Source organism: Cynocephalus volans, chromosome 11 (assembly GCF_027409185.1).
Source record: "Cynocephalus volans isolate mCynVol1 chromosome 11, mCynVol1.pri, whole genome shotgun sequence".
Lineage (NCBI taxonomy): Eukaryota > Metazoa > Chordata > Mammalia > Dermoptera > Cynocephalidae > Cynocephalus > Cynocephalus volans.
The window spans coordinates 56,373,934-56,398,696 of NC_084470.1; the positions used below are offsets into that span (position 1 = coordinate 56,373,934).

The 24,763-nt window shown below is 36.1% G+C and overlaps 1 protein-coding gene across 2 annotated transcripts in view; it reads left to right on the forward strand.

The window, feature by feature from the left end:
• SACM1L (SAC1 like phosphatidylinositide phosphatase) overlaps positions 1–24,763 on the forward strand; it is a 70,547-nt gene that overhangs the window by 29,555 nt on the left and 16,229 nt on the right. The window contains exons 3-11 of one of the 2 annotated variants that reach the window (XM_063114524.1): positions 1,320–1,394; positions 2,715–2,842; positions 3,494–3,643; positions 6,300–6,359; positions 7,208–7,241; positions 13,019–13,120; positions 15,455–15,540; positions 16,330–16,416; positions 19,112–19,180. In XM_063114524.1, coding sequence (XP_062970594.1) covers positions 1,320–1,394; positions 2,715–2,842; positions 3,494–3,643; positions 6,300–6,359; positions 7,208–7,241; positions 13,019–13,120; positions 15,455–15,540; positions 16,330–16,416; positions 19,112–19,180 — 791 coding nt within the window. The remainder of the gene's footprint in view (positions 1–1,319; positions 1,395–2,714; positions 2,843–3,493; positions 3,644–6,299; positions 6,360–7,207; positions 7,242–13,018; positions 13,121–15,454; positions 15,541–16,329; positions 16,417–19,111; positions 19,181–24,763) is intronic. The other variant, XM_063114525.1, reaches the window with a different exon arrangement.

Genomic DNA, 24,763 nt, shown 5'->3' on the forward strand with positions numbered 1-24,763 from the left:
CGTGATGAAATACTTTGACCCAAAGTCATTGATGATGAGGGGCCGACTCGCTGACAATTTTCTCAGCTAGTTTCTTTTTACCATGAGGAATGCAAACTATGGCCTCGGAAAGAGGAATTTTTTTCTTCCATGGAAAGCTAATGTGTATTCTCAGAATTACCACAGTTTTATTGCTGCAATTAATGTGACTTAAAGCTCTATCAATAGTACATTTAAGTTTATCAGATAATTTCAGTATATTCAGAATTTTCTCTGAGCTTTTCACTACTAGCATTCCTATTTATCTTGTTAGTTAATTGTGGCATAGCATTACTAAGTAAATTGAATTATTAAGAGAAACAGAAGTGAATTTTAGACCTTAATCAGAATTACTTTATTCAGAATTAATTATTCAGAATAACAGAATTACGGTAATGACTGCCTTTGAGAACGAGTGCTTGGGTTTGTAGCAGTGTTTCTCAAATGAGTTTCAGGATGATAATAAGCTGTAACTGAAAGGAAAGTTTTAAACCCCATAGGTTCAGGAAACCTTGGATTAAACAGTGGAACAGCTTCCTTTTACTGTAGGCCTTCTCAGAGCCTTTATTCTCCTAATGTGAGTTGTGATTCTTTCTCCAGGAGAGGGAATAGAGGAGTTTGGGATGCAGCAAAATAAATTTGACTGTGGGACTCTCCCTCTTCCCTTTTTGACGTTGTTTTCTAAGCTAGAGTTCCACAAAATGTTTTTTATAATGTAAGGTACTATTTTATTAATAAGGGCATTATTGATAAAATCAGGGTTAATGAGGATGCCGCCCTGCATACCTGTATAAATTGCTGTTAGACACAAGGAGGAGGCTTTTCCTTCCCCCTTCTTCCCGTGGATCTTTGCCTCCATTCCCATTTTCTTAAATGTAGATGGGCACGTCTTTTTTTGCATTCTGTTAGTTGAATGTTAGGATTAAAATCTTGTCTTAGACGCTCACTTTCTCTAATTCTCTTTAAGGGGTGAGTACTTAGTTTCTGACAAGCAGTGGAATAAATTTGGTTAAAAATTGACAGTAGAAATAACCCATGATTCACCTAATGAGGAAGCCGAAGCATATTACTTTTGGCACCATATTCTAGATGGGCTGAGTCCTTTCCTTTATATGTAACATGGACATCTTAATTTTATGTTCTGCCAAAATTGAGGTCCAACATTAATGAAGGAATATTGCTTTCTTAGAACAAATCATACAGATTACTTTAGTTTGAGTAACTATTGAAATCAAACTAAATTTCCATTTCTATTGGTCAGCTTTTACTATATGATTTTTCTCCCCCCCCGCCTTTTAAAGTCAAGAAAGATGTTCCTCCTTCAGCTGTCACAAGACCAATATTTGGTATACTGGGCACAATTCATCTGGTGGCAGGTAAGACAAAATAAGCTAAGATGGGCAAAGAAAATAATTAAATTGACAATATTAGAGTATAAGATGAAGGCGTAGGCATACTTCATATTATGGTTTAGAGAATAAATTTCTAGTTTAGATATTTGTTGTTAATTTCTAAGAGTTATATCCCCCAAATGGTTAAATTTATTATCCTGAGGTTTTTTTTTTTTTCAAAAAAAGGTTAAGTATTTGGTTTTATTTTAACTATAGCTGAAATCTCCAGTCACCTAGACATTTTTCATATTTCAAGAGTATTTAAATAAAAAGTTTAATGCATTGATGGATTAATGTATTCTGCACTTTCAATTCTATAGTGATATGACATAGTGCGTGTTAGAGGATGTTTCTTGGTTCTGCGTTATTAAGAAGCTGATTTTTGTTTACTTAAACTTTATTTCATTGAACTGTTTTTTGGCTTTTTCAGGGTGGCTGACCATAGTATGGGGATTTGAGCCCATTACCTCAGTGTTATAAGGCCGTGCTCTAACCAGCTGAGCTAACTGGCCAGCCTCATTGAACTTTCTTTAGAATTCCTCTTATTTTAGGCACTGTGCTAGATGCTTGTTATAAAAGATGAAAGTCCCTTTTGTCCTTCAGTTCACAGTCTAGTGAAAGAGACATATAAGTAGCAAATTACTGCAGTGCAATGTGACAAGTTCTAGGAAAGAGAGGTACATAGGAAAACGTCCAGGGAAGTACTTGTGGGTAGATCATTGAACAGACCTTAAGAATTGATTTATGGAGAAAGAGTTACTCTGTTTTATTTGTGGAAGGAGGAGGTGGCCAGGATCAGGAGTGGTGTATTGTGTATGGTACTGTGATGACTCCTTGATTCGTAACCATCACCCATGTAATATTGCAGTAACCTGTTATACTGCCCCAGCTCATTCTCTACCATTTAGAATAACATAAAAGACATAGCAGTGGTGTAGATGGACATCGACCTGCAGTGGTCAGATCTCATGACCTATGATGCTTTAAGCTGTGTTCTGTATGCCTTGGGGGTGACAGCAGAGAGAAAGAGAAGTATTTTCTGTCTCCACTTTCCACCTGCTAAGATGACTCCTTGGTTACCAAAAGATTTTGCTTTTATCTTTTTGAGAAAAAATTTAAAAAATAATATGCTGATCTTTCTAATCATAAATTGTAAGATTGCTTAAAAAAAACAGGGCCATTATCTGAGTAGCTCAATACAATCTCATTCTGCTAGCCTTTAAAATTTAAACAATAAGGACTGTTACTTTTGGCTTTCATGTTGCCTTTTTTATATTTATGTGTGTTTGGCTTTGCTTTTTGCAGGTAATTATCTTATTGTCATTACCAAAAAGACAAAAATAGGAGAATTTTTCAATCATGTAATCTGGAAAGCAACAGATTTTGATGTCCTTTCTTATAAGAAGACAATGTTGCACTTAACTGATATTCAGGTAAGAACTGGAAGCAGTTATTAATTGCAAAACACAAAGAAGTACCGTGGAGCAGGGGGTTGCAGAATACAGAAAATGATGGATTTCTTTAAGTCTAATTATTTAAGCAACCTAGAGAGTAAGACCACTCTACCTATTTTTATACCTAGCTATAAAAAATATTTTAAAAATATTATTTGTGTTTTATTGTTCTTGGTTTGTTATTTATTCTCTGTGTTACTGGGCCCTTCATGATTTTATGTGTTTCATTTGTCAAATGAGGATAGTTATGCCAACCTAGCAGGGTTGTTGTGACAATTAAAGAGAATCTATGGAAAGTGTCTGGCACATCATAACCTAAGGTGATGATGTTTTGTTAAAACGACTCTTCTGCCCATTAGAGTAAAAATTGTGACGGATACCAAAGGGAAGGAGTCCTACACAATCAAGTCATATAATACTACCCTACAATATTTATTGAGCATCTTCTGTGTGTTAGGAGCTGTTGTAGGTCCCAGGGAAATGGTGAGCGTACCCCTCTCTGGCCCAGTCCTTCTGTCAGTGGTATTTAACAGGGCAAGACTTAAGGGTTTTTATTTTCACTCTTTTCTCATGCCAACAAATTCCTTTTCAACTATAACATATACTGATATTTTTCCCCTTTGTTTACAGTTACAAGATAATAAAACTTTCTTAGCAATGATAAACCATGTCCTGAGTATGGATGGATTTTACTTTTCAACGACATATGATTTGACCCATACTTTGCAGCGGCTGTCTAATACTAGTCCAGAATTCCAAGAAATGAGTCTCCTGGAGAGGGTAAACTTGATCTTTGGTTATTTTTATTATTTTTATTTATTTTTAGGTATTTTTTAAAAGGGACACGTCTCTATTTTATCCATTAAAATTTACATTGATTTTTCTCAATCCTGGCTGTATTAGGATAATGCATGGGGCTTTGAAAGCCTTTCATATTTCAAATATACATCACAATTCTAAATTGATTCCCTGGAATTTGTATATGTACACAGACAGGATTGAAAACCACTGATGTAGATATTCATAAATTTGTTGAAACACACATATAGTTAATTAGAGGAAAACCATTTAGAATTTGTATTTTTGCATAAATATTACTAGGCTATCAAGTGCTATCTCTCAGGTGTCAAATCTTCCAACTTACATTGCATTCATTTGTAATTTCTTAGCTCTCAGTGTTCCTAGTGTACTAGTTCCATTACCAACATGATTAGGCTTATAAAATTAATGTTCTAACAGTTGATATTCTTTCTGCACTGATTTATTTATAATTTTCATAACTAGATAAGTAACAATTGATTTAATAACTTGGAAAATATCTCTTTAAGTTTTTTGGTGTTTTTGCTTTTTTTTTTTTTTTTTAAAAATGAGTGTATCTTTAAAACTAGGCCTCAAGTGATCTCTACTTAAAGTTTCTGCTCTTCAGAAACCCAGATAATTACTGCTTTTTTTTTTTTTTTTTTTTAAATTAAAAAATCTTAGATGTGTTTAGGGGGCAGATGGAATTTAACAGGTTGCTACTTGTTACCTATTAGGTTGGACCATATGAAATTGCTAGTAATTAATCTTTTTTGACCAATAAAAACGATAATTTCATATAGTTTAACCTCAGTATTTTAGATGACTGGCTGTTTGGGGCAAGATTTTATACTCTAATCTAGTAAAATTATAGGTAGGCTTTTATGTAAGTTTAGATGTAGGCTAACCAATCAAGACATTTGGCTTTTAACTACAAAGAGAAGGTTGGTTTTAAAAGCAGTTGCTGCATTCTCCATTTGTTTATCAAATGTCTCTCAAATGCCTGCTATGTGCCAAACACTGTACTAGCCACTGGGGGCCCAGAATGAAAAGCCGTGGCCTCTACCTTGTGGGAACCTACAGTCTCCTGGGGAATCAAAAGTCCAAGGAATGACAAAACAAGACATGATTGCTGAATGGAGACATGTACCAAAGTATGGTGGGATCCTGAAGAAAGGAGGGTCTCACTCTGCCTGGAAGTGTCAGGGATGACTTTACAAAGGAAGGTAACTTTGGAGCTGAGACTTAATGATGAGTAGGCCTTGTTGGTCAGGTGACAGTGGGAGAGGGAGGGTTCCAGGCAGAGGCGGTAGCAATATTAGGCTAAGCTGAAAAAGCCATCTCATCTGTTGGGATGGGATGGGAAATTTTTGTCAGCTAATCAAAAGTCAGTTCAAGTTAACGTAAGGAATCATAAAAGTAATAAATGAAACATATTATTTAAACATTTTAACTTAAAACATAGAATTTTGTATTGACTGATTAGTACTTTTATGTAGGGCCACAGGCTTTTCTTTGATTTTTGATTCCTTTAGTTATTCTAAATTGTCTTTCATAGGTAAATTACATCAGTAAGGCTTTTTGGTTGAGTCTTTTTATAGACTTTGACATTTACAGAACAGTCTGTATAAGTGCAGAATCCTGTAGATTTTTACTGTGTTTCTCTAATCTTTTTTAGTTGCCATTCCCACTCCTAATTCAGCAGCAATTTTGTTTTAGCAACTTGCCTCTTATCAAGTTATATTCCAAATTATTCAACTTTATAGAAACGGGTTCATTTTTAGTCATATTTCATGGATTTATAAAATATTTGGTTAAATTATGTAATGATGAATAACAAGTATGACTGGCACAAACCAATTGGAAACACACACCTGAATCTCAGGAAGTGAGATTCAGCTGATTATGGCCGAGTGCAAGAGCCATTTCCTGTGACTTTACGGGTAGGAGTGGGAGGAGTGTGGTTCAGTTGGTATGCTTTATAAAGAGACTGGAGAGAATTGGTTAATCTACTGAGCCATTTAAGTAGAGATTGTTGTGGGGGCTTCTTCTGTATTTATAGATCAAAAGTCAGAGTGGCCAGAAATGAGATCAGAGTTAAGTAGGGGCTGCTAGATTCCAGGACTTGTTAGGCCATGCAAAGATTTGGTTCTTTAGAATGACAGTCATTGAAGAATTTGGAGCAGATAGGAGACAGGGCATGCTAGAGAACTCTGGCAGCATCATGGAGGAACAAGTAGGCAGGGCTAACACCAAAACTTAAAGCAAGGGAAGCTGTTTTAGTAGTTAGGATGGAGTCCATTGTTGGTCAAGGATAGTGGGAATAGAAATGTAGAAAAGAGGATAGATTTTTGAAGGAGATTTAGTACTTGATGATTGGTTAAATGTAAGGGAAAGAAAGACCCTGAGAGGACTCCCAGGTTTCTGTCTGACCTGAGGCAATGAGCAGGAATACCTGGAGGAGGGACAGATTTGACAGGGAGGAGGGACAGATTTGACGGGGAGGTGTGTTCTATTCAGAGCATGTCAAAGAAACCTGCTTCTAGCCACCAGAGGGAGACATTGATTGGTGTAGTTTTCTTCTGTAGAAAATCAACTTAGCAGGAGATATTTTATTAAATTTCAAAACTTCTCTTAGGCAGATCAGCGGTTTGTATGGAATGGTCATCTTCTAAGAGAACTTTCTGCTCAGCCAGAGGTAATGTGTGCTGCTTATTTCTTATAGTCCAAGTTTTAATTGAATACAAATTATAAAACAACTACCTAATCACCAAGGATTTTGATAAATAATTCTAATTTAACTGTTTATAACTTACAAACTTTGATCAGGTCTATTCTCTCACATCATTCTATGTTAAAGACATCTAATTATTTTACTCTGAACTTCTATAGAAGTCTTAAGTAAAAATACATTACTTTCTCTAACTAAAAGAGATTGAATGGGTGTTGGTTGATGAATAATGGAGAAGTGAGGGGTCAGGGCTAAGTCCCTAGGCTTAGTGGAGAGCTCTACATTTATCTTCCTATGGTGATGTGACTCCCTTCAGTCACCCAGGAGAGACATACATAGTTGCCACCATCTTCTGTCCTTTGTTTACACAAGTGAACTACAGACAAGGACACTCAGCTAGGGAAACATAGTATATTGAATCTAGCTAAATAGATTTATCTAATTGCTTTATTTCTTGTCATTTGCTATGCTTTTTTTGGAAAAGTAGTTTGAGCTGCAAACAATTAGCATGGGATATCTTTTCCCTGGAGGAGTGAAGTTTTGTAGGCAAGGACTGAAAAGGAGGTAAACATTCTGAAACTTCATGTAGTTTCATTAGTGTTCCAAAATCTGTGAATATTTAAGCCTAAATGATTGTAACACACACTTAATGTTACATTAGAAAAATATCTTTAAAATTAAAAGTTACAAATAAGCTTACTATCTTGTTATGTTTCTATATTACCTCCCTGTGTATACGTATCTTTAATGTAATGCTGCTTTTTATTTATTTATTTTTAAAGTATATTGATTCTAAATATATATCTCCATTTCAGGTCCATCGGTTTGCTCTTCCAGTGTTACATGGCTGTATCCTTGCATAATATTACTCTTTAGTGTCTGTCAGTCTTTATTTAAATTTTATTATAAGGTAGATTTAGAGACTGTCTCAAATATTGCATGAGCAGAATATTTCAGAATTAGTAGAAATTGCTGTTAATAAAAAAATCAAACTCGTTTATGTAAAATCTTAGAATATTGATTGTAAGTGACCATTTAAAAAAAAAAAGAATAAATTACTCAGATCAAATTATTCTTTCTCTGTTCATGAGTCCTGGGGCTGGTGATTTAAAGAGAAGGAATAAGTATACTGTATTTTGCCTTTATTTGATGCTGTCTTGCATCTTACACAAGAGTAGTTTGAACCTGGCTGCTAAGTGAAAACCTTTCTTAGTAATTAAAAAAGTTAAACTCAGGAACTAGGGTGACCAGCAACTTGGAGAGGAATATAACGGTTAAAAATTTTATTTACTGGTTGAAATAGTGACAGAAAAGTGAAAATAGATGGAGTACAAAGAATAATGCTTAGTGGTGGGGAAATCATAGTACAATTGCAAAATGAGTGATGATTATCTAATTGTAGGTTCATTTAAAAAACATATCCTAAACATCATAATAAAAATAGGGAAGCAAAGTGAGGTGGCTCTTGAAGTATAAGCACAATATATGCTGATGAGTGCCTATAATCAGGACTGTGCCCTGCAGAAACTGAGGTGACATCTTTCTATCAAGTACCCTGAGAAGCTTATTAACACAATAATCTATGATTTATTTATTCATTATATTAATATGATTTCATTAAAATATTTTGCTTGTTACACTTAAAAGCAAAAACGTAGTGGGGGAAACATTTCCCACAGTTGTGGGGGAATAAAAATCAGAAAGATTTCAGATAAAAACTCTTTGTTTATTCCTCTCCACCCACTCCCTCCCCTCCATGTAGAGCTTTCCAAGTTCTCCTAAGGATAAAATAAGAACAAATGTGTTCAGGTAGTAAGGATTTGAGCCAACTGTTTTTTGGTTTTTTTTAAATGAGATTGTGACTAGACAAATAATATCAAGTGAGATTATAGAACTTTTTTTTCTAGGCAGTTTTAGAAACAGTTTACCCATTTAGCATTAAAGCTTTATTTATTTATTATTATTATTATTATCAATAGTAATTTTATTCTGCTTTGTATTTTAAGTGGGCCTGATAGGTATTGTCATTACTCCAGCTTTCATCAAATTTACTTGGTGAAAGAACTATATGGACATACTTTAGATGAGCTTTTGTGTAATGTATTATTGACTAGAAATATAGTCACATGTTTCACATGTATACAGAGAGATCAGCAAATACAAAGGCCCCATGGCAAGAGCATGACTGGGGCAGAGAGAGTAGAAAGAGAGGGGTGGGAGCTGTGTTCTGGGAGGTAGGTGGGCCCAGATTACTCAGGGTCTTATAGGCCATGGGAAGGACTATGTCTTTTACTTTAACTGTGATGAGAAGCTGTTGGGGGGATTTGAGTAGAAGACTGGCATAAGACAGGATCACTCTGCCTGTGGCGTAGAGAATAGGCCAAAGATGAGCACACGTGGATACAAGGAACAAGGAACCTGGTTACAGTCATCCAGGTGAGAAGTGATGATGTCTAGGACCAAGATGGTAGCAGTGATGGTGGTGAGAAATGGTTAGATTTTAGGTAAGTTTTGAAGGCAGAGCTAATAGCATTTTCTGACAGATTGTGTGTGGTGTATGAAAGAGAGGAATTTAGTATGACTCTAAGGTTGTTGGCCAGAATAAGTGGAAGGAAGCCATCCACTGAGGTGGGTAAGAGTCTGGAGGTGGAAAGGAGGCAGAAGAGTGTCTGGAGTTCCATTTGGACATGTTAAGCTGAGATTTTTATAGATATCCAGATAAAGATGTCAGGAAGGCAGTTAGATATATGAGACTGGAGTTCAGGGGAGAAGTCCCTGATGGAGACATAAATTTGAGAGTCCTCAGGGTATAATAGTATTTAAAGCCTTGAAGCTGGATGTGATTGTCAAAGGAAGGAATGTATATAGAGAAGAGAAAAGGTCTGGAGAAAGAGAGAAGACAACCTGAGTTGGGGTTCTAGGTAGTAAAAAATGTTAGAGCCACAGACAGTAGGCTTCAGGGAGGATGAAAGACTTCTGAAGTGACAGAACCAAAGTGAGTGAGCTGAAAAGGTGGGTCACATGATTACACCAAGATTTAGAAGTTAGGGAAATTAAGATGAACCAGCAAAGACCAGTGAGGAAGGTGCAAACTAACCAGTGAGTGTAGTGTCCCAGCAGCAAATGAAGATGTTTTCAACAAGAGGGTTTAACTGGCTGATATGCTGCTGGTTGGTTAAATGTGATGACTATTGCAGAAGGAGGTTGTGTTCTTCCTCCTCAATTGAGGGAGGGACACTTCTAAATGCTGATGAGAAAGAATTTGGTGAAGGGGTAAATTGGTGAAGGTGCATGCTGGAGTGGATGTCTCTGAGTGTGTTGTAGGGTTGGGGGTCTAGTGTACAAGTTGAGGGCCTGGCATGGGCAGCTCATCCACCATCGTAGAAGGGAAACAGATATGTGGATGCAGGTGGGTGTATAAATGTAGTGGGAGCATGTGGAGGGCTTTTATTTTCACAGTTAAATAGGAAGTGAAGTCATCAGCTGTGAGTGGAGGCACGAGTGTTAGAGGCTGAGGAGAAGTGTGAGATGGACATCCTGGAGAGTGGCAGTAGGTGGCCCTGGAAGTAACTCATTGATAAAAGACTAAAAGTAAATACATTTACATTTTTCAAATTATCTCACGATGAGGGGATTCATCGTTTTTATTTGTCCCTTGTTCCTTCAGTGCTTTCTGGATTCTCTAAAATGTTTATATATGTATTTGTCTTGTAATCAGAAGAAAATGATTTATATTCTCTGCTAGATTTATCTTTTAAGGACAGGCTCATGTCTCACAATAGATAAAATCCCTAGTGCTATAGATTTCAAAGGAGAGTGAATTGGGAGCTCAAGTCTGATGATACCAGACTTGAGTAACAGAGAGGGGTGAATCATTAGCACCTCATATTGCTAGTGTTATTTGGTACCACTGTTTTGAAAATTACTTGGCATTCTCTTGTTAATTTGCCAGCACTTCTATGCATACCCAATACATTCTTACCAGGAAGTATTTACAAGAATATTCACAGCATCATGTTAGAGCAAAACTAAGAACACTACAACTTCTGTCAGCAGCAGAACTAGGTCTTTTGTGGTATGGTCCTTATAGATTGTGCACAACAATGAAGAGGAATGAACTATTGCTTGATGCAGTATAAGGGTGAATCACAGGAACTTATGGGGAGAAAAAAAGGGCTTGAAGTTTATAAGGAGTGTGCTGCCATTTTTATAGAACTCAAAAGCAAGCTGTGTTTTTAAGTCATGATTACATGTGATGAGACTAAAAAGACAGGAGAATGGTGTCTACGAACCTGAGAACATGTTATTTCTGGGCAAGAAGGCAGTTGGATGGAATGGGGAAGGAACAGGTAAATAGACTCAGGGTTTCGACACTGTTCTGAAGTTTGGATGGTAGGTTCATAGATATTTATTTTATTATGCCATTATGCTTTATAATGGATGAATCAAATTATATTAAGAAAAAATGTTACCTGTGGAAAATAACCATAGGGCAAATCTAAATAAATGAGGAAGGAAAAAAGGTAAGACTATTGAAACAATAAAACAAATCTGTCTTGCTATCATATCTCCCTTCCTTGCCAGTGTGGCAAACAGTTAAAAACCAGGCAATATAAAATGTTGGTGAAGATAAGAAGCCAAAGTAATTCTCAAAACAAGTTGACATTTCCTGATATGAACAGATGATGTATATACTCTGTGACCCAGCAGTACTGCTTCTTAGAGCCACTTCCACATGTCTGTGTACAGAGATATTTTTGTAGCACTGTTTAAGATAACAAAAACTGGAAACAACCTACATGTCCATGGACAGTGGAATGGATTAATAAAGTGTAGTATATTCATACAGTGGATAATTATACAGTTATAGCAGTGAATGATCCTCATGAACATAATGTTGAACAAATAAGCAAGCCAAAAGAATACATACAGAATAATTGCTTTTATGTTAAAAAAAAAAAAAAAAAAAAAAAGGTCAAAAACTGTTCAAACTAAACAACAAATTGTTTAGTGATAAAACTAGAAAGAAAAGCAAGAGAAAGATGAACTAAGGGTTAGTGGTTACTTCTTGGAGGATGTAAGGGAGTCTGATGGAGAGGAGCTCCAGGTGCTTCAAAGATATGGGTGGATACACAGGGGGCGAGGTGTGTGTGTGTAATGTTTTTTTATTATGACCAAATATATTTTACATAAAATTTGCCATTTTAGCCATTTTTAAGTGTACAATTCAGTGAGTGGCATTAATTACATTCACAATGTTGTGCAACCAGCATCACTATTTTCAAAACATTTCCATCACCCCCATCAGAGATTCTGTACCCGTTAAGCAATAACTCACCAATACATTTATACCCATCATGTATTCTTTTCTGTTTATTATTTTTCATAATAAAAAACACTATTTAACAGGAAAGGTATGCTAATTCCAAAGGCTTCTGCAAATGCTTTACTGTGGTAATGAAATGGAGAGGTCAGCCTTTAGAATTTCCAGGCATATATATATGATTCTCCATCACTGAATGGTAGCGAATATCATGTAGCAGATACTGTTCCCAGCACTTAGGTGTATTAGTCCATGTCTGTTGCTTATAACAAAATACCTGCAACTGGGTGAAGAAAAAATTTATTGCTTACAGTTTCTGAGCCTGGGAAGTCCAAAGACCATCTGGTGGTGGTGACAGATGCAGGGGACTCATTACAAGGTGGTGGAAACAGAGAGAGCAGCAGAGAAAAAGACAGACTCTCTTCCTTGAAATCCCTCAGAACCACGCCCCTGACCACCATTTTTAATCCATTCACTACTGCACATTCCTGCAATCCAATCACCCCTCCAAGACTCCATCTTTGAATTACCGTAGTAGGATTTCCCACCCTCTTAACAGTCACAGTAGTGGCTAAGTTTCTAATACATAAAACTTGGGGGATGCAACTCAAGCCTGAATGAGTTTTGGGGGACATAATTCAGTCCACTATGTTAGGGAAATAATTTTATATTAAGGAAAGCTTTTGGGGAGCTACAGTCTTTTTTTCATATTTGGTTTTACTTTTTCTGTTTCAGAAAAAGTAGAGGTTAAAGTTTCTGTATCTAGGTTATCTTTGTTTAATTTAGTCTGATCTGTAAATCTTCATATGTTTACCAACTGTTATGACTAATTTATATTTTTAATTATGCATGTGATGTACTTCAGATTTTTCTTCAACTGCAGTAGCCTAGCCTTTCCCCCCACCCCCGTCCTTTTTCCATTTCTTATTTGAAGGTTAATCTATTTTAAATTTATATGTTTTTCATTCAGAGTAGGTTGTTTGGTAATGTGGTTAACAATTCTTTACTTTTAATGGTTGAGGATATCAAGGAAAGGAAAGCATATTATTTAAATAGAAACACTATAGCGAACTGCTTGAACATACTGTTTATTTGTCATTATAGGGTATTGACTTGATAAAACTTCACAGTAGAAGATTACAGTACCAAAGGCTTGTGAATATTCATGAAGAACCCAAAAGATTTCCATATCTTTGTTCTTTTTTCTCTTAAAGACAATTTATTAGGGTAAATAGATACAAATTGAATTATAAATAGTACATATGATTTCTATATATGTTGTATTTGCCTTAATGTAGTTAAGTTATTACTATGCATTCGTGCTCTATTAATGGAAAGTACTTTGATTGGATTCTCATCTCAAGGAGGAGTTGTTTTAGAGCTGGTGTGCGCTATTATGTAAGAGGTAAGATTAGTTTCCGTCAGCATGATTCAGTATTGAAGGGTCATATCTATCACTAATTAATGTTTTGTCTTACAGTGACATGAACGTAACCTTTTGTATTTTATTTGTGTTTGTTATCATTTGATAGCCTTGATAAATATTTATCTCCTGCTTTGTTATAATAATTAGGTAGGTCTTTTGTGCTTTACTGCAGTTACTGTAATTACATTGTAAATGTTAATGTGACACCATAAGCTGCTTCTTACTGCTTGAGAAGGAACTGATCATGTTGTTTCCTGGATAACTGAAAGCACAACTAAACTCAGTGTAGTTTTTGATAACCTGAACTCATATCAGAAAGTATTTTCTTCTATTGCTTTTGGTTTCTCTGCATGCATAAAGATAGACATTTGATTTTATGTTTACTTTGTAAACATTTACATTTTAGCATTTATTCTCTAGGCTTTGTTTTAGCAACATGCTAATTGCTCAAACCAAGCTTTTGAATTCTGTATTAAAGGTCACTATCATTATGAAAAGGAATTTCTCCAGCCTTTCTTTTTTTTTTTCCCCTTTTGACCAGAATATATCAGAATAAAATCCTACGGGCCATTAAAAATCATAGAAATTTTGGGCCTGGAAGTTGTAGAGATTATTTGGTTAATCTCTCTCATTATAGATGATACAGCAGAAGAAGAAAGACATTGAGTGGGTGACCAGGCCAAGATCACAGAACCAAAATTAAACTTAGCAACTCCCTTGTAACTAGATTTTCTTGGATAAAAACATATTTTTTAATTAAGTTTTTAGAACAGGTAATGCATTTACATATTCCAAAAATTAAAAAGTATTTTTAAAATACAGTAAAAAATATTCCCCATTTCTGACCTCATCTGTTTGGTCCTTACCCCCCTACTAGCTAATCAAACATTAGTTTCTTGTTTATCTTTCTGGATAATTTTTATGCTATTACACGTATGCATTTTTCTCTTATGGACAATGATTATATTCTATGCACATTTTTCTGCACCTTGGTTTTGTTTTTCTTAATATATTTTGGAAATTTTTTAATAAAAATCTCTCTCTTTGTCTCTCTTTAGAATAATAACATATTGTTTTTAATAGGAATTATGGAAGGAAACAGGGATAGCCTGTGCTTCTGACAAGTAATCTTAGAAATTATTGAGAAGTCATGGCGTTGTTGACTTGACTTAATAACTTTGTCCCCTTCTGGTGATGTATTAACAAAAACACTGATACCTCGCACACACTTCAAAATGTTATATTTGTGAAATATGCAGTACTTCAAAAAGTTCATGGAAAAATGAAATTAAAAGATACTAATCTTTCCTTGAACTTTTTGAAGACCCCTCTTCTGTCACATAGAAAGGACACTAAGAAATATTTAGGACAGTTAAAAATCCATTGATTTCTTTCTGATAACTTGGTAATTTGGGTCAGGGACTAGCTTGAATGTTGTCTTTGCTTAGCAAGCTTTTCTTAGTAAAAATGATCATGTAAACAGATTTGTAAAGGAATGCCTCAGATATATGAAAGGACTAACCAGCATCAAGACTCTGTAAACTCTTTAGAGCAGTGCTTTTCAAACTAGATTTTATGGGCATATTCATGGAGTTACAGAAGTTCTAGTGTCATGTACAGTTTTTGTGTTTTTATTTTGATAATTAAAATCAATATAAACATCTGTTGGAGACCATTTGCATTATTATAACTAAGTACTTTAACGTATTGCTCACATTTGCATTTAATATGGTGTTAGTATAATCACTTAAATTGATAGTTTAACTTTCAGAATAATATTTTTTAAACTAGGATCTATGGACATGCTCTCATGGGTCTTTGAGAATTTTTTTTCTTTATAAGAAGTCTCAAGTTTGAGAAACACTTTTAAAGGAATTTTGTATCTGTAAACAATTGATGTATTAAATAGCAACCAACTTAATCTATTTATTAATAGGCCTCTAATATTCCTTGTTAATCCTGTTTAAATGAGTGAGCTTCTATTAGTTTTCTGCCTACTTGTTTGAATTTTATTTTATTTTATTTTATTTTATTTTTTTTTTGTCTTTTTCGTGACCAGCACTCAGTCAGTGAGTGCACCGGCCATTCCTATATAGGATCCGAACCCGCGGCGGGAGCATTGCCGCGCTCCCAGCGCTGCACTCTCCCGAGTGCGCCACAGGCTCGGCCCTGAATTTTATTTTTTTATAAGTACTTTTCCACTAATTTGAACTGACTTAATTACCTCCAAGTTGACCTGAATTAGTGAGTTTCTGATGTTTTTCTCATGTAATAAATACTAAAAATAAAAATTTTTAATTTTTTTAAATTTAGGAATTGATTCTGAAGGCCATGCAGCTAACTTTGTAGAAACAGAACAAATTGTACACTACAATGGGAGCAAGGCTTCATTTGTACAGGCAAGTTAATATGTCTTTTAGATCGCCAGCCACTTGGCCTGTTGTGCTTAGAACATAATTTTCTATCATGTTATTGAAATTTCCTTTTCCTCCCTTCCCCTCCTTTCTTAGCTAACATCTTTGTCTTTAGTATGAAAAAATGCACTCCAAAAAAGGGTAGTCCATTAATCTGGCACTGACCTGCTGACATATCCCATCCTTAAATTAAAACCCAAAAGGAGAAAGTAAGTTGGGAGGTATGAGAGTTATGGAAATGGAGCCATCTGTCTATTTAATTCTGTAGACTTATTCAGGGCAGTGATAGGACAAACTAATGGCTTATGATTGACTTTACCTGCCTTGCACTTCACAGTGAGATAACGCCTCTTTTTTGTTGCATCCTTATGGAGTTGTGGATCACTTGCTGCTACAGAGCATTAGTGGCTAAACATATTCATTTGAGAATGAATAAAGCAATTTTCTAAGTTTTTCATAATGCCAAATTATATAGCAGACATAACTTGTTAATTTTTACTCGAAGATAAGTTGATTTGTTTTAGGATATAAGATAAATACAGTACTGTCTACTAAACAAGTGCTACGTATGTAAAATTGAAAGGAGAAGTTCTTTCTAAGTGTATTCCCATAAAATGTGAACTTTAGGAGCAAGTGCATGTGGACGTCTTTCATGGTTGGTTTTATTATTTTTTTCCTTTGCAAGGTCATTAATATACATACTTCTGACAAGAAGTAAGTTGAGAAAAATAAGTTTGTGTGTGTTTCTTTTCACATTTCTGTCTTTTCTTTTAGACTCGAGGATCAATACCTATTTTCTGGTCCCAAAGACCAAACCTCAAGTATAAACCACTGCCACAGATCAACAAAGTTGCAAATCATGTGTGTATCTTCCATTCTTTTTTCATTGGCTAAAATAGAAGTTTATTGGCATTATACTTTACATATAGAGAATGTATTTATTCCCCATACGTCAGAATTCAATAACTTTGAGGTCTTTCACCTTGATTCTGGCATACAATGAACCTCTAAACCAAAAGGCTGCATAGATGGCATGTTAGAAATGTGGAAAAACACCCTCCTCCCAGAAGCAGGCAAGAGAGCAATGCTTGGGGTCCTAGGCAGGAGCTGAGGGTGGTCACCTTGGCCTGGAAGCAGGTAAGAGAGCACACCGAACAAACCACTTCCATGTGAGTGGCCCACCACAGCCACCACCACAGCCATGACTGCCACAAAAACAGCTCAACTCCACAGCAGTAGCCACATCCACTGTGCAGGTAGCCTGCCGGATACTCAACTTCATAGTCACAAGGAGAATCACCAGTGGAGACTGAAAAAAGAAGAGGACATCTCTCTCCTCAAAGCCCACTCCATAGTAATAGAAGAAGCAACTGCTCTATCATGACCAAATATCAAAGTAGAAATACAAAAATCCAAGAAAACATGGCACCACCAAAAGAATACAGAAATTGTCAAATACTAGACCCTATAGAGCAGGAAACCCTTGAAATGATGGAAAAGGAATTCCAAGCGATAGTCTTAAGGAAACTCTCTGGCTTGGGTTGAATGTACCCCCCAAAACTTAGTTCACTCTGTTGACAGTGTAAAGAGAGTGGGAAGTCCTATTATGATAACTGAAAAGTGGGGCCTTGAAGAGGTGATTAGATTGTAGGACCATGCTGTAGCTGAATGCATTAAAAATGGTGGTCATGGGCATGGTTCTGAGACCTTTAAAAGAAGAGAGAGGAGAGTCAGTCTGTCTTTGTGCTCCACTATTTTCTGCCATGAGAGACCCCTGCATTGCTGTAAAAGCCTCCACCAAAGGCAATTCACCAGATATGTTCCCTGGACTTTGGACTTCCTAGGCTCTGAAACTGTAAGCAATAAATTTCACTTTCTTTATTAATTAACCAGTTCCAGATATTTTGTTATAAGTGACAGAAATGGACTAACACACTCACTGAGATAGAAGACTCAGACAACATAATGAAACAAGAAAAATATCCAGGATATGAAAGAGGAAATTTATACAGAAATTAATACCTTAAAAAAGAATGTAGCGGAACTCATGGAACTGAAAGATTCACTTGGTGAAATAAAAAACACGACCAATAGCTTAAGTAGCAGGCTAGAACAAGCAAAGAAAGAATTTATCTTGAAGGTAGTCTTTTTGAAATAACCCAGGTGGACCAAAAAAAAGGAAAAATTTTGAAGAATGAAGAAAATCTAAGAGCTAGCAGACAACCTTAAGCACACAAACGTTTGAATCATGGGTGTTCCAGAAGGGAAGGAGAAAGGAAAAGGCATGGAAAACCTATTCAGTGAAATAATGATGAAAACTTCAGAGGTATAGGGAGAAACATGTACCTTCAGATACAGGAGGCTCAAGTATCCCCAAACAGATTCAACCCAAAATGATACTCTCCAAGACACATTATAGTCAAACTGGCAAAAATCAGACAGAGAGAATCTTAAAAGAAACAAGAGAAAAACATCATCACCTATAAGTCTCTACCAGACTAACAGCAGACTTCTCAACAGAGCTCTACAGACCAGAAGAAAAAGAAAAACACTGCCAGCCAAGATACTATATAGCAAAGCTATCCTAAAATGAGGGGGAAATAGTGTATTTGCCAGACAAACAAAAACTGTGAGAGTTCACCACTGCGCTATCAGTCCTACAAGAAATCCTCAAGGAAATCCTGCATCTGAAATTCAAAAAATGATAACCACTACCACAAATACACAAGAACAAAACCCACTGGTAGAACAAAAATGCAAACGAGAAAGAGAAAGAAACTAAATCTTAACCACCATAAAAAAATATAATGACAATGTAATAATGCTCCTTCTTTATTTCTGATTTTAGTAATTTCAGTCTTCTCCCTTTTTTTCTTGGTCAGTCTAGATAAAGGTTTGGAAATTTTGTTGATCCTTTTAAATTAACTTTTGGTTTTGTTGATTTTCTGTATTGTTTATTTAGGAGAGTGTTGTTTAATTTCCACACATTCGTGAATTTTCTGAATTTCCTTCTATTATTGTAGTCAGAGGACATATTTTCTATGATCTTAGTCCTAAACCTTGTTTGTGTCTTAAAAAGAAACATGGAAAGGGCCAGTCCCATGGCTTTCTCAGGAGAGTGCGGTGCTGGTAGCGCCAAGGCCACAGGTTCGGATCCTATATAGGGATGGCCTGTGTGCTCACTGGCTGAGCGTGGTGCAGACGACACCGTGCCGAGGGTTGAGATCCTCTTACCAGTCAAAAAAAAAAAAAAGAAACATGGAAAAACAAACTGTGATTGAATATTATTGCAAATACACTTGTAGTTTTGAGTGATCTCAGTAAGATTTGCAACTTTGTGCTGTTTAGAGTACTTGGAATAATAATATTACAGCTCAGAGTAAAATGGCTTATTATTACTATATACTACATGGTATTTAGAATATCTATGTGACATGACATGCTGACATCATTCTCTTGAATATACAAGTAGGACATTTAAGGAGGTATTTTTAAAATATTGCAAATATATGTGTAATGTAATCTGGTAAAGTATCTAACCTTTTTTTCCCTCTAGATGGATGGTTTCCAAAGGCATTTTGATTCACAAGTAATTATTTATGGAAAACAAGTCATAATCAATCTGGTATGTTTTTTTTTTTTTAATACGTTATAATTGTACATATTTATGAGGCACAATTTGATGTTTTAATACATAATGTATAATGATCAAATCAGGGTATTTGGCGTATTCATCACCTCATGCATTTATCATTTCTTTATGGTGAGAACATTCAAAAGCTTCTCTTTTAGCTACTTGTAATATATGATACGTTGCTATTAACCATCCTCAAATTATTGTGTAATAGAACACCAGAACTTATTCTTCCTGTCTAATTGTAACCTTGTACAGTTGACCAACCTCTTCCCATACTCTCCTCGGCCCTCTCCTCTCCAGTCTCTGGTAACCACTGTTCTACTCTGCTTCTGTGATATCACTGTTTCTTTTCTTTTTTTTTAGCTTCCAGATATGAATGAGATCATGTGGTATTAGTCTTTCTGTACTGGTTGATTTCAATTAACACGATGTCCTTCATGTCCATGCATGTTGTTACAATTAACAGGATTTTTATTCTTTTCTTTGGGCTGAATAGTGTTCCATTGTGTATATATGCCACATTTTCTTTGTCCATTCATCTGTTGTTGGAAAGTTGGGATGATTCCATATCTAGGCTATTGTAAATAATTCTGCAGTAAACATGGGAGTACAAATATTTCTTCAACATACTGATTTTGTTTCCTTTAGGTATGTACCCAGTAAGGGCTGGCCAGTTAGCCCAGGTGGTTTGAGCTCAGCCTTGTAACACCAAGGTCTCGGGTTCGGATCCCCATCCTAGCCAGCTACCAAAAAAAAAATAAAAAAAATAAAATCCTTGATATGTACCCAGTAGTGAGATTGCTGGGTCATATGGTAGTTTATTTTTAATTTTTTGAGGAGCCTCCATACTGTTTTCCATAGTGGCTATTCTAATTTACAATCTCACAGACAGTATGTGAATGTTCACTTTTCTCCAAATCTTCAGCAGCACTTGTTTTCTTTTGTCTTTTTGATAATAGCCATTCTAACTGGAGTGAGGTGATATCTCATTGTGGTTTTAATTTGCATTTTCCTGATGGTTAGTGATGTAGAGCAATTTTTCATGTACCTTTTGGCTATTTGAATGTCTTTTGAAAAATGTCTATTAAAAGTTTTTGCCCATTTTTTAATCAGGTTATTATTGTTGTTTTGTTTTTTTGTTCTGTTCTTTTGCTGTTAAATATTTTATATATTGTGGATAATGCTCCCATGCCAGATCTGTAGTTTGCAAATATTTTTTTTCCATTCTGTAGGTTGTCCCATTCTGTTCATTCCTTCCTTTGCTGTGCAAAAGCTTTTTAGTTTGTTGTAATCCCATTTGTCTGTCTTTGCTTTTGTTGACTGATTGTTCTGGCTAGGACTACCAGTGCTATGCTTAATAGGAGTAATTAAAGTGGACATGCTTGTGTTGTTCCTGATCTTAGAGGAAAAGCTTTGAGCTTTTTCCTGGTCAGTATGATGTTTCCTGTTTGGGTTTGTCATATATGGTCTTTATTGTGTTGAGGTACATACCTTCTATACTTAATTTGTTGAGAGTTTTTATCATAAAGTGAGGTTGAATTTTGTCAGATGCTTTTCCTGTGTCTACTGAAAGGATCATATGATTTTTCCCTTTATTCTGTTCATGTGATTTATCACACTTAATGATTTGCATATGTTGACACATCCTGGCATCCCTGGGATGAATCCACCTTGATCCCACTGACTAATCTTTTTGATGTGCTGTTGAATTTGCTGAAAATTTTTGCATCTATGTTCATCATGGATATTGGTCTATAGTTTTCTTTTTTTGTTGTGTTCATTCCTGGTTTGGGAATCAGGGTAATGCTGGCCTCATAAAATGAGTTTGGGAGTATTCCCTCCTCTTCAATTTTCTGGAATAGTTTAGGAGAATCAGTATTAGTTCTTGCTTAAATGTTTAGTATAATTTAATGAAGTCATCAGATCTTGGGTTTTTTTTGGTGGAAGGCTTTTTACCATTGATTTAATTTACCTGTACTGATGAGTTTTACACTTTTACATGTTTTCATTGTTGTCCTTTTGTTTCCAGTTGTAGCACTCTCTTAAGCATTTATCATAAGGCCATTCTAGTGGTGATGAATTTCCTCAGTTTTTGCTTGTCTGGGCAGGTTTTTATTTCTCTATTTCTGAAGGATAGCTTTGCTGATTATAATATTCTTGACTGACAGTTTTTTTCTTTCAGCATTTTGAATGTATCATCTCATTGTCTTCTGGCCTGCAAGGTTTCTGCTGAGAAGTCTACTGATAGTCTAATAGGAAATCCATTATATATTCATAGTTTGGAGATATTGCAGGGTTAATTCTAGACCATTTCAATGGAGCAAATATCGTAATAAAGCAAGTCAGTCACATGAGTTTTTTGGTTTCCCAGAACATTTAAAAGTTATGTTTATACTTTACTGTAGTGTATTAAATGTACAATAGAATTATACTTTTAAAAATGTATATACCTCAGTTAAAAAATAAGTTTTTGCTAAAAAATGCTAACAATCATCTGAGCCTTCAGCAATTTGTAATCTTTTGCTCATGGATGATCTTGCTTCAGTGCTGATAGCCACTGGCTGAATGCCTCAATGTTGATGGCTAAATTTGTTTAAAAAAAAAAAAATTAAAAAGCAATATCTGCAAAGTGCCAAAAAGTGAAGTGTGGTAAAATGAAGTATTCCTGTATGTGGCTTAACATTTTTCTCTTGCAGAATTTAGAATTCTCTTTGTCTTTGAATTTTGACTGTTTGATTGTAATGTGTCTTGGTGAGGATTTTTGGGGATTGAATCTATTGAGGACCTTTGAGCTTCCTGGTTCTAGAAATCCATATCTCTCCCAATACTGGAAGTTTTCAGCTGTTATTTTGTTAAACAGGTTTTTGGTGCCTTCATTTCTTCTTCCTCTGGGGCTCCTATAATATAAAGATTTGTTCGCTTAATGGTGTCCCATAGTCCTCAAGGGTTGTCTCATTCTTTTTTATTCTTATTTCTTTTTTTTTCCCCCTTCTGACTGGGTTATTTCAGAAGACCTGTGTTCAGGTTCAGAAATCCTTTCTTCTACTTGATTTAGTCTGATGTTGAAGCTCTCAATTGTATTTTTTGTTTTTTTATTGTATTCTTCAGTTCCAAGATTTCTATTTGGGTCTTTTTTTATGACATGTATCTTTTTATTGAATTTATCTTTCAGATCATAAATTGTTTTCCTGATTTCATTGAATCATTTGCATTATCTTGTAACTCACTGAGTTTTCTTAAGTTCTTTATTTTGAATTCCCTTTCAGGGATTTTGTAAATATTCTTTTCTTTGGGGTCTTTTACTGGTGACTTACTGTGTTCCTTTAGGGGTGTCACATTTCCTTGCTTATTCATGTTTCTTATGTTACAATGAAGCAATTGCTTTGATTTTGTGGAGCAGTTTTTGAAGGATTAGGCTTTTTCCTATATAGATGGGTCCTAAGGTGTCGGTTGAAAATGGGTTGGTTTTGGTTGTCGGTGTATTCAGTAGTGTGGTCTCCATGAACATTATTGATGTCTGTGATTGTCTCAGTAGGCTAGGCTGTGGGAGTTTGTGACAGCAGTAGTGCGGCTTTGCTGGGGGGTGGGAGCACCGGATTGCTTGTTGGGCCTGGTGCATGTGGGTGCACTGGAGTGGCAGGCTATTTTGTAGCCTCTCTGGGAGCATGGGGCTGTCACCAGGTTGGCTGCCCAGCCAGGGGTGGGTGTGGTGTGGCTATGCAGGGCTCGAATAGATATGGTGGAGCTGCTTCCAGGTTGGTTGTTGGGCTTGGTAACTTCACAGGGCTCCCTTTGGTAGGGCATAGCTGCCTCCTGGCTAGCTGTCAGGTTGGGGTGGGCCAGGCAGCTGTGCCAGTCACGCCACTCACCTTTTGGTGGGGTGGGTTTAATTTACCTTTGGGCCAGCTGTCAGGTTGAGAGTGGGTGAGCCTGAGCCGGATGGCTGCTGGGAAGCTTTTTGTCTCGGCGGTCTGCCTATTCCCCTGGGGCAAAGGGGTGCCTCCTGGGTTTAGATGTTGGGGTCTCAGTTGTTTCTCTGACCCTAGGCCCTGGGCAGCCAGTGTACTGGTCCTACAGGCACTCATTTGATTATAGTGGAATGACAGCAGGGCCTCGGGATGGAGGAAGCCAGAGGCTACTTGCAGGATTCACTCCAGTTGTGGGTCTGGTTTCGAGATGGTGCCATGCCATAGTAGCTTAGGTTGTGGGTATAGGTAGGGAATGTCAAAGGGGTTCCTGTCCTGGAGCAGTACAGCTACGCAGACTCCTGGCCTCTGTCCATACTGGATTCTAGGCCTCTTAAGACTAGGGACCTTACTGTACTAATGAGTGCTGGTATCAGTGATGGTGACCAGCACGGGTCTCCAGTTACCATTCCTCCATAAGAAGTCCCTTCTGGCTCCGAATTGATCTCAGTGGGGGAGACAGTGTGGCTAAGGAAGGGTGCCTCACTCCCTTCTCTTTGGTGCTGTCTGGGCTTCTATGCTTCATAGGGATTTTGTTGCTTCCCTGTTGCTCTCCAGTGTACTTCCTCAGTCACTCCACTCAAAATATAGTTATTTGTTGTTTTCAGACCTTTTTGTGGGAGTACGAGCACTAGGCAACTCGCGTTGGCCATTTTGATGACGTAATCTGATATTTTTCTCACACGTTTCTTCAGGAAAACAAAACAAACACCTTTTTTTTTTTATCATAACAGAAAATTTACTATTTAAACCATTTTAAAGTGTGCACTTCAGTAGCATTAAGTATTTCATAACATTGTGCAACCATCATCACTGTCCATTTCGATAATTTTTCGTCGTACCAAACAGAAACTCTGTACCTATTAAACAATAAATTCTCATTACTGCCCTCCTCACAGCCCCTGGTAATTCTTTTCCTTTCTGTCTTTCTGAACTTGCCTTATTCCACTTAGTATAATGTTTTTAAGGCTCATCTATATTGTAGTATGTATTGGAATTTTATTCCTTTATAAGACTGAATAACATTTCATTGTATGTATATACGACATTTTATTTATCCATTCATCCATCAATGGACTTTTGGGTTGTTTCTACCTTTTGGCTATTGTGAGTAATGCTGCTATGAACCTGGGTGTGCAAGTATCTATTTGAGTTCCTGTTTTCAATTATTTTAGTTTTATACCTAAATGTGGAATATCTGGATCATATGGTGATTCTGTGTTTAACTTTTTGAGGAACCACAATTCTGTTTTCCACAATGGCTGTACTATTTTACATTCCCATTGGTAATGTACCAGGGTTCCAGTTTCTATATATCATAGCTAACACTTGTTATTTTCTCTGTTTTTTGAGAATAGCCATCCTTGTGGGTCTGGAGTAGTGTCTCATAGTGGTTTTGATTTACATTTATCTAATGACTAGTGGTGTTGAGCATCTTTTCATGTGCTTATTGGCCATTTGTGTATCTTCTTTGAAGAAATGTCTTTGTAAATCCTTTGCCCATTTTTAAATTAGATTGTTTGTTTTTGTGTTGTTGAGTTGTAGTTTTGGTATATTGTATTTTTGTTTTCATTTTTCTTAAGTACTTTCTAATTTCTCTGTGGTT